The 10,768-nt window shown below is 40.4% G+C and overlaps 2 protein-coding genes across 2 annotated transcripts in view; one reads left to right on the top strand and one right to left on the bottom strand.

Moving 5' to 3' along the window:
- Window positions 1–3,091, top strand: part of LOC118333910 (protein atonal homolog 8-like) — a 6,995-nt gene extending 3,904 nt beyond the window's left edge. The window contains exon 4 of the mRNA XM_035669730.1: window positions 2,473–3,091. Coding sequence (XP_035525623.1) covers window positions 2,473–2,478 — 6 coding nt within the window. The 3' untranslated portion in view covers window positions 2,479–3,091. The remainder of the gene's footprint in view (window positions 1–2,472) is intronic.
- A 4,397-nt stretch (window positions 3,092–7,488) lies between these two features.
- tmem129 (transmembrane protein 129, E3 ubiquitin protein ligase) overlaps window positions 7,489–10,768 on the bottom strand; it is a gene marked incomplete in the record, with an annotated part of 5,320 nt that continues 2,040 nt past the window's right edge. The window contains 4 exon segments of the mRNA XM_035669705.1: window positions 7,489–8,521; window positions 8,706–8,778; window positions 8,860–9,019; window positions 9,113–9,273. Coding sequence (XP_035525598.1) covers window positions 8,337–8,521; window positions 8,706–8,778; window positions 8,860–9,019; window positions 9,113–9,273 — 579 coding nt within the window.

Consider the following 10,768-nt stretch of genomic DNA (forward strand, 5'->3'; position numbering starts at 1 on the left):
CACACTGTCCCACTATAACCAGTCTACCCAACCTCTCTGTCCCACTATTATTTCGCCAGGCTTCCAACAGGCTGTATAAAAGAGCTTATGGTGCTTGTTGTTGAAATATAGTCACAGCTGATGGACAAGGTTTCCCACATGTCAGAATTTAAAATTTTAAGATGCCAGCTGTATTATCTGCCTGGAGATTTCACCAGTTGTTGTTTTTGTTGCTGCTTGTTTAATTCTCAGACAGGACTTGTATTTTTATTAAAAGACTCAGACATGTTTACCTAAATTCCACCAGCATGTCCCATCCCACCAGGCAGACATTATCACAGACCACTTTCCCAGGGGCTGGACCGCTTCGCCAGTTGGCCTCAGAACAACAATCCCCACAAGAGGATGCACATTCTCACTATTTCAGCTCAGGTCAACATCTTCCCCGTAATGATTGGTAACCAGCACCTCTGGCCTGGGTATTACCTTTGGGATACTGCAACTGATATGTTGGATTCCTCACAAAGACCAGATCGTTCGGATTGGTGGTCACACGCAATCACTCTAGTGCTCACACTGGACCCTCAAGGCTGTTGCCGCTCCCTGCCTGTTCATGTGACTTTTTGTTTGCATCTTCTAACAATCACTTGGAATGTAGCCAATTATAATAATGTTATATAAAAAGTAACAAAAAATACTTTGTTACGGTAATGATATTGTACTTTCCCTTAATTCTTCAGTACCACCAACAATACACTGTCTGCCAGAAGGCTACAGTGCAAGTATGTTTACTTTGTCTCTGGTGCCCCCCCCCCTACAGTGGACAAGGTAGTGTTTCTATATAGTTTTCTATATATAGTGTTTCTATAGAAATAGACTTTTTTTTCTTCCTTCTAAAAATAAAAAAAATATAAACATTTTAAAACTATTACATTATTTGTTCTCTAAAAGGGGATGAACTAATGAGATTTCAGTTGACTTTGTTACAAAGCGATACAGGAAATGACCCGAAAGGACCAATATAACACATTCACACCTTGAGGTTAAAATAAATTATTTCAAGTGGGTGTACAGTTCTCCTCAGCCTCTGCGCGGTTGAGCCATGTGCTCTTAGATGCTACACGAGCTGAGGAAGTTGGGTTTCCCTGATTTGCTTTGCTGTTTCTCTGTGCGCATTCTACGTTTGTGTGTGTGTGTGTGTTGGTGTGTGTGTTGTGGTTGTGTGTTTAAAATCCAGACCAAGATGTTTAGAGTGGAGGGAAGTGGCTTGGCGCCATGAGGCAGAGGAGGAGATAGGCAGCGAACTGAAACCACAAACACACACACAACACACACACACACACAACACACACACACACTTGGAACATTCCCAGCAGTCTCTCAAACAATTCCCGCCCATCTGCCTCTCCAGGCCATCTGCTCCAACTACTTTGAAACGGAGGGAAAACAGTATCTCCAGCTTGTAGACAGCAGCCATCTGGTGAAGAGAGAAGAGGGTTGGGGTGGAATGGTGTGTGTACGTTGGTGGGGGGGGGGATTTAAATGCTTTTTTTTTTCGTTCTCAACCCTGAGTTTGTTGTATTTTTTGCTTATTGTTTTGCCCCCGCATAGGCCTGAGGTCACAGAAACAGCAGGAAATCTCAGACCTGAGCCTTGACTGAGGAAAACTTTGTGACTATACTGAGTAATATCTGCTCTATAGAATATAAGTATATATTTTATTTTACTTAAAGAGCTTCCACTGAAATCCATGGGGGTGGGGGGGGGGGGGGGGGCATGGTAGCAGCTGCAGCTGCAAGTATAAATAGTGCTGGCTGATTGTAGCCATAGCCCCAGTCTGTGTCTCTCACTCATAGCTGCCAGTAGTGTTTGCATGCTGTCGTACATGAAAGAGAGATTTATTCCTCTTCATCCTCTTCGTCTTAGTGTATTGTATTGTTTGATACATTTCCTTTCAAATGGTTTCCATTATCAAGTGGAATGATTAGGTTTTCTTTTCTGCTACAGAGTTGGTAATTGTCTTCTTTCTACCCAAAATTCAGATTTACAAAATCCAGTTTTGTTTAAAATCCAAAAGGTTAATCGGAGTATTTCCAGCTGCTGAATTTAAGTTTCCATCTTCCAAACTAGGTTCCTCCACGATTACAAAAATGAATCCAAGGATGTGATTGGATTTCAAATTAGTAGGGGTTGACAACAAGGTTGTAACTATTTTTTATTTTTTATTTTTAGTTGGTTGGGGGATTTATTAGTAATTAGTTACACTGCTAGTTACTGGGGAAAGTAATATTATTAATACTAGTAATGATTTTTGTCATATAGCATACAGTAGTATGCAGTTATACTACGAACACTGTGTAAGGATGTCCTCACTGTGTGGGATGTAAAGATTTCCGATTTCCATAAAAACTTCACCAGTAGATGTTTAAACCAGGAGCAGTCAGAGCTGATGAGAGTGGCCTGTTTTAATGGACTCTTTCTTCTGTGTTTCAGGAGTGAAGCTGACAGCAGTGGACAGGTCCAACACATACCCCTTTGACAAAACTATATAGATGCAGGACACTGGGAGGACGAGATGAGGATCCGATTGAGGAAATGGACAAACGGACAGGATGATTTATACATATGTTGTTATGAGTTGCTCTCACCACACATTGCCAGATTAACTAACATATCTGAGATGAAAAGTTCTGTATGTCGAGGCCATGACAGCTAACTGATTAAAAAGATTCAGCATACAGAATCGTTCAGCAATAATCTTCACTCAACTATGCATACAGCTACATATATTGCATTACTGTGCTCCAATTCTGCATTTTCCACTGCCACCCTTTCAATTCCATGTTTGAGTCTGTATTTCCTGGCAAACCTCATTTCTGTGCTGAAATCATCAGAGCATGCAGCTGGTCTGGTGGCAGGTGTGTAAAAAGCTCCAGTTTAATGAGCAGAAAATATTTGAAATCAAACTGCAGTTCAAGAAGCTCATTCATTCATTGGTTTTTATATTAGACGTTTGCTTTATAGTTTATATGCCTGTTACATTTCAAAATATTATCAAATTATGTTTATTCAATACAAATAAAAAGAAAAAGTAATGCATCTTTTCATTAAAGCCTGCCTGTATGATAATTGCCCATATTCCATAGCTGTAATATCCTGATACCGTCAGACACATCAACAGGGTGTTTTTCTCAGACCTGACAAACAGCTCCTCCAGAGCCACAGAAGCCGTGTTGGGAGGTAACTCAATAAAACTAGTAATATTACTTTCCCCAGTAACTAGTAGTGTAACTACATTGATTTGAAATCCAATAATCTGACCACATCCTTGGATACATTTTTGTAATCAAGGAGGAAACTAGAGTAAATTAAGGTAATACAACAAGTAGTGTAACAGAGTAATACGTTTTCAATTACTTTTGAAAAGACTAATGAGTAATACATTACATGTTTTAAGTAACTAGCCCAACACTGCACAGAACACATTATACAAGTGGCTGGTACACTGATAATTAATTAGTTAATATTAACATATGGTGCTGTTGATGCAGGAGGATGATGCGTGATGATGAGTGCATGAGTGACAACACTGATAGAAAAGCAGAAAGGACCACACAGCAGCAGACTCAGGCGCTTCGAGGGGCAGGGGTGAAAAAATAAAAAGGGCATCAGTATGCAGAAAGGTGATGCATTCATGGTGAAACAGTTTAGTCAGGGTTTAGGATTTCAGCAGCCTAGAATGAAATAGTTCACCACATTTATCCACTGGAAGGGCACCTTAAAGCAATTTTGTATCATGTTTTATCTACCTAAGGGGCATCCATGTTTTTTCAGACATAAATGTGAATATTATGCCTGCTTCATAGATTAATAAATGTTTTATTAAAATACAAATTCTCCAAAAGCTCCAACGTTTGGGGCTCCATTTTCCTAGAACAAGGCACTGATGCAAAAAGCATTAGATGAAGAGATGCTCATCTCGATGAAGCACCTGAAGTTTATACACTGAACAAAATTATAAGAAATGCAACCTTTGTTTTGCCCCCATTCATCATGAGCTTAACTTCAAAGATCTAGACTTTCTCCATGTAACACACAAAGGCTATTTCTCTCCAAAAAAAAAAAAAAAATAATTGGTTTTCACGAAATCTGTTCCAAAATGCTGTGTTAGTGAGGCACTCCCCTCCTTTGTCGATGATTAATCCATCACCTCACAGGCTGTGGCATATCAAAATGCTGATCAACAGCATGGGTAATTGCACAGGTGTGCCTTTAGGCTGGCCCACATAAAAGGCACTCGAAAATGTGCAGTTCCATCACACAGCACAAATGCCCAAGATGCTTCCGCAAGTTGTAAAGGCGTGCAAGTTGGCCATGCTGAACTGCAAGGAATGGTCCACCAGAGCTGGTTGCCCATGAATTGTGTTCATTTCTCTACCATAAGCCCCGTCTTCCAAGGGCGTTTCATAGAGTTTTGGCAGTAACATCTTCACCTCCAATTAATCGTCTCCGACCGAGCCACTTCGGACAGCTGCTGCACAATCGGTTTTTTTGCCATAACCAAAGAATTTCTGCACAAACTGTCAGGACATCTCAGGACTCATCTTTGCATGCTCGTCCTAATGCGGGGTTCTCGACCCTGACTGGCAAGTTCGTCGTCATAAATCCGACTTGAGGGGCAAATGCTTACATTCGATGGCGTCTGGACACTTTGAGAGGTGTTTTCTTCACGGATTAATGTTACAGGTGCAGATGGCAGACGGCGTGTAATAAGGCGTCGTGTGGGTGAGGGGTTTGCCTGATGTCAATGTTTGTAGATCAAAGTGGCCCATGGTGGCGGCGGGGTTAATGGTATGGGCCAGGCGTGTGTTTGAAACAACGAACACAGGTGCACTTTATTGATGGCATTTTGATATGCACATAAATACCGTGACAAAGATCCTGAGGCCCATTCATCCCACCGACCATCACCTCATGTGCCAAAGAATGATAAGCACGGCCCCATGTTTGCCAGGATCTGTACACAAATTCCTGGAATGTTGAAAAGAACATCCCGTTTCTTGCCATGGCCGCATACTCACCGGGACATGTCACCCATTGAGCAATTGTTTGGGATACTCTGGATCGGCCGTATACGACAGCGTGTTCCAGGTCCTGCCTTATTATCCAGCAACTTCGCAGCAGACCATTGAAGAAGGAGTGGACCAAACCCATCTAAACAACCTGATCATCTTTCAATTATACACTTCACCCTTGTTTGTAATAATAATATGTGTGTATATATAATATATATACTAATATATGTGGTTGTGTGTGTGTGTGTGTGTGTGTTGTGTATATATATATATGTTCTTAATAATTAATTATATGCTGTATTTAAAATATGTTGTGATTTTAGATTTGGAGTTGTAACGAAAGTAATTTTCCCTGGGATTATTAAAAGTAAATTTCTGAATTCTGATTGTTTATGCGAAGGAGATGTGTTCACTTGTGTGAGGCAATGGTGGTCACACCAGATACTTAACGGGTTCCTGGACCCGCCTCAGAACTCCCCCAAATACGTGAAACTGCAATTTTTCGAGTGGCCTTTTATTTGTTGGCCAGCCCTAAAGGACACCTTGGTGGCAATACCCAGGCTGTCTGATGCAGCATCTTTGAATATGCCACCTTGTGAGGTGGATGGATTATCTCGGCAAAGGAGAAGTGCTCACTAACACAGATTTTGACAGATTTGTGAACAATATTTGAGAGAAATAGGCCTTTTGTGTACATATAGAATGTCTTAGATCTTTGAGTTCAGCTCATGATGAATGGGGACAAAAACAAAAGGGTTGGTTTATAATTTTGTTCAGTGTAAATAAAATAAATTCACCCCAACCTAAACAATATACATCACATCTAACAGGCTGTCAGTGGCAGGATGAACAGAAAAGTATGTTAGTGCCTCAGCTGCAGGAATTTTGGTGGTGTTGGTTACATCGATCATAAAAGCCAATTAATACATTTAAAGTGAGCGCCTCTTCTCTCATTTATATATGAAGTCCAATAAATATAAATACGTCTATATAATGTTCTCCAAAATTAGGGGCATGCTGGTGACTGTGTGCTGTAGCTCAGGGGTTCCCAACTTTTTTTCTGCAGTCAATAACTGCAGGAAGTTTGTGTAAACGAGCAATTTGGATGGATTTTGAGCACATTATTTCCTGTGAATGTTACATCACAGATGAGTTTTCCTGATAATTTTTTTATACAATTGTCTGTATTATGGATTATTTATTGCTTAACAATCATGACAAATACTGTTTTTTTTCTCATTGTTCTATTAGATTATTTTTTTCAACATTTAGGAGAATCTGGAACACCACATTCATGTGTATGTTTTCATTGGTGTATAGTCACCTAAAATTGGCATTGTTGTGTTTTTGTTACCTTAGAATGAGGTCACCTTGTATGGAGTTCGCCATGTTGAACCACTATGTTTCTATCATAGTTTCTCTTACATGCTTTACAGCCTGTTCTCATTTCCAGGTCGTTAGGTACAGACACCACTGGTGTTCAGTTAGTTGAGAATTGACCACTAGACGCCACTAAAAATGGAAATACTACTAAATACGTACATAAAAAAACAAACATGTATATCGTTTGCAAATATCAGTTACCTTTATTACTAATAATCGTTACCTGTATCGTCCATGATCTTCAGCCCTTAATGGAGGGTCAAAGTAACAAATGACATATTGAATAGATTAAAGGTGAAAGAGAGCACAATCTCAGAATGTAAATGCTTACTTTATCTGCTTTTTTTTTTTACATTTAACTTAGTTTTAAAAAGGAACTCCCTGACTTTCAGGGAAATGTGCGTTTTTGCAGTCTTACGTGGTTACAGACGAGAAGTATCAGATTCATCTGTGGAGGCTTCAGATGTGTTTACATAGCTAAGCACGGAGGATAGATGAGCTGCTGGCATATAACACAACAGTTAGAGGCCGTGCACACCCATGACAAACCCACACAGGTGATTGAAATTATTTTGGGCACGTACAGACTGTACTTGATTGACATTACCCTTGCTCTCCTGCTTTGTTGCACCTATTGGGGCAGGACAAATTAGTCCCAGCACACACAGCAGACAGGTCTCCAACACATTCACATCTACAGGCAATTTAAAGTATCCAATTCACCTCACCTGCATGTCCTAGCACTGTGGGAGGGAACTGAAGCTACTGGCCTGTATTTATCAATCTGATAATAGTATAATTTTCAGTTTTCAGTTTTTTGTTTAACCACTTCAAGTTGCCGTGGACTCAACCCTCCTTGGATAACCATGACCTGGATGACTGAGAATCTTCAGACATTAGGGATGTCTCCAACACTGAGGCTGATATGATCTTGATGCATTAAAGATACATATGAAGAAACTACCAATGACTCAGCTCTATTGCAATGCAATTTGACATGGTTTGAGTCAACATAATGCAATGAAAAAGAATATGATGCTATGCAACTCAATGTGGTACAAGTAGTTTGACTTTATTATTTTAGTTCTTCTTCAGCAGCTTGAGGAACAGTTTGAAGAGGAGATATCAATGTACAAATAAAATTACTGGTCACATTTCTATATAATAAAGGCTTAGGATGTCAACAAATAATTATATACAAATAGTTTTTTACCAATGCAAAGATGTTAGAAACGATGCATCATACCAACAATGGGATCTGTGAACAACAACAAATTTGTCAACAAATGTCCTATTATTTAAACCACAACTGAAATGATTGAAGGATGCTGATAGCAGTATTTGAAATCCCTCCGATACTGCCTAAAATGCAGGATTGTGTATCAAGTATGCCATCCAATACCACATCATTTATTAGCCACCTACGCTGAGGATTGGCTTACCCTGACATTGTCAGGTTAAAAAAAAAGTACAATTTCCACATTAAAACCCTTGGAGTCATCTACTCCTTCTATCTCATTAAAAAACTATGAATATACAAATTTGGGTCAATTTTGGGTTTTCTTGCTAGACGCACGATATCTAAGTCCATTCTCAGTGTATGTGCACTGGTGGCTTCAAGTTTCTACATCATATTTTTTCCCTTTGATTTTCGGGATCAAACACCAAACAAGCAAAATGTCACACTGATCATGCCACTTTACACTATGTTGAGGTTCAAACCAAATGTTTTTGAAAGTGTTACATCATTACTCTAAATGATCTCTCCTTATTGAAAGCACAGAATAGGCAGGTACATAACCAAGTTCAGTCCAGTGTCCTGTCCACTCCTCCTCCAGAGGATTTTTGCTGTATGTTGCTTAAAAACGCACCTAACTTCAGATCTGTATGTGGGTCTTGTCAGCGCACCACACAGACGTCCAGTATACAGAATCTGGCTCTACAGGTAGGGCAGGGGACCCTGCTGGACAACCAGGTCTCAGGTCTTTGCTGGTCTTGGCGGCTCGCAAACCATCGACCCAGACAGGAAAGACACCACATGGGTCTACAGAAACACTGCTGGCACTCTGACTCATTCTGAGCCCCTGTAACACACATCAGTCACAGTCAGAGGCACAGTCACAGTTATACAGAGACACACACACACACACACAGAGACACACAGAGAGAGAGAGACACACAGAGAGAGAGAGAGAGACACACAGAGAGAGAGAGAGACACACACAGACAGACAGACAGACAGACAGACAGACACACAGACACACACACCTTCTGTGTGGCAGAGACTGACGAGCTTGGTGTTTGCCGGAACCTGCATACAGCCAATACAGGGCTCCATCTCCTGAAGAGAGGTTTTCATTGTGATCACACAGACAGGACTATTAAACACAGCAGTTACAGAAACACACATACAGTAGTGTACCTGTCCACTGGGGAGTGTGTATGGCTGGTTGAGGTCCACCTGAGCTCTGAATGTTTCCAGGAAGAGTTCACTGATGGTTTGGTGGATCACTACATTGGCTGAGTTTCTGATGGGAGCATGGAGCTTCTCTCTGAGCTCTGCATACTCTGTAGAGTTAAGCCTGGAAACACAGCAAAACTTACTCGGCTTTTTGAGACATGGCATTTGCTGTTTTGTCGTGACAGCTCAAGATCCAAACTGGTATAAAACACACCTGATATCAAAGGATCTGACAGCCGGGTTGATGCTTTCCACTCTCAGAGTCAAGATCTGTGCAGGGGAGACCGAGTCTGGACTAAGCTGGTGCTGTCTAGACTCTGTCACCGTCACATGACAATCACTCTGTAAGGCCATGTAGACGTGATATGTGGTCACCTAGAGAGTGTAAACATGTGGATGAATGTAAATAGTTTTTGATTTGTTGATTTGGAATACTTTCAAAATGAAAACGGTAAACAAGACACAACAACCCTGATGAAAGCAAGATAATCGGAAATGTTGAATAATGGACTTTTAAACTGGTGTAAGCTGTTAACATGGGCACCAAAAAAAGGCAAGACGTTCTGCAATATGAGCAATTATCTCTACATATCTGTATATATATAGAAAGTGTATATATAACTCTAATTTTATATTTGTATTATTATTACGTCTTCTATTTTTATATTGGATTTTTATTTTATATGTTTTTACTTGTCTGTCACTCTTTTTTGTATTGTGCTATTTCTGGAATTTGCTCTAACAAGCAAATTTCCACATTGTGAGTGTCTTCTTATAAATTTCTCAGCATAGACTACAAATGTTGAGATATTATTAATGAGCCATACTGCCCAGCCTTACAGTTGCTTATTTACACATACAGCAGACAGAGATCAACATTTGCATTTATTTAGTCCTGGTGAATCCAAGTCCAATATTCACTCTCCTCACAGATTATACACATAAGCAACAAGAGGACCTGCAGTGTTATATAGTGATAATTGTCTGCAGGTTCATGAGTCAGTCACTTCTACACCATCACACAGTAATTTGAACTTTCTGAAGTATTGCTGATTAATTGATGATTAAGGCAGCTTTAACTGGACTTTCTTACATTTTGCTTGCTGGAGGCCAGAACCTTTCCCCTTACATACGGAGAGAGTGGGATGAGAGTGGACTGTGCTGTCTCAACAAATATATATATATATTTATATATATATATATTAAAAAAAAACTGCAAGCAGTGATGATCGGGCCCTCGCACTCCACGCAACTTGGGGTGTGCTGCCGCGGACCACAACATGAAAATTTCACATATCAGATCAAAAATCGCCAACGAGCGCTTTACTTTCTGTTGCCCAGTAGGAGTGCGCTATCACTATATCTGATAACTGTCATTGGTAAAAACCGTGTTCAGGGCGGGGACTCTTATTAGACGTGAAAGTTTGTTGAGATTGGATCATGTAACACTGAAGTAATTGACAACTTCCTTTTTTTGTGGCGAATCGTCAAATTGGAGATGGCCAGGCGTGAGACGGCAAGCTCACCAGGAACCCGGGATAAAAAACAGGCCAGACGGTCCATTAGATGACGTTCAACCCCAACGTGAAGTTTACGAAGCCAGCAGCCATAGTTAAAATGTATCCCTGCGGCCCAGATGCGGGCGATGTTTGAATCTTATTTAAAAACTTGCTGGCTAAAGATAAGCGTAAAATACAATAAGATTTGTTATTCACGTCGGCCGGTAATGACAACCCGATTACGCCAAATCGGAGTCAATAAGATTAATGTGGAGTCGGCTGTGTATTTATCGCCCAACAAACAAAATGTCGGACACCGTTGTTTTTCTCTGGACCCCAAGCCCAATGTGACCAGTTGATGACATGTTAAT

The sequence above is a fragment of the Morone saxatilis genome, unplaced genomic scaffold (assembly GCF_004916995.1).
Source record: "Morone saxatilis isolate NCDOM2014 unplaced genomic scaffold, NCSU_SB_2.0 Contig22, whole genome shotgun sequence".
NCBI lineage: Eukaryota > Metazoa > Chordata > Actinopteri > Moronidae > Morone > Morone saxatilis.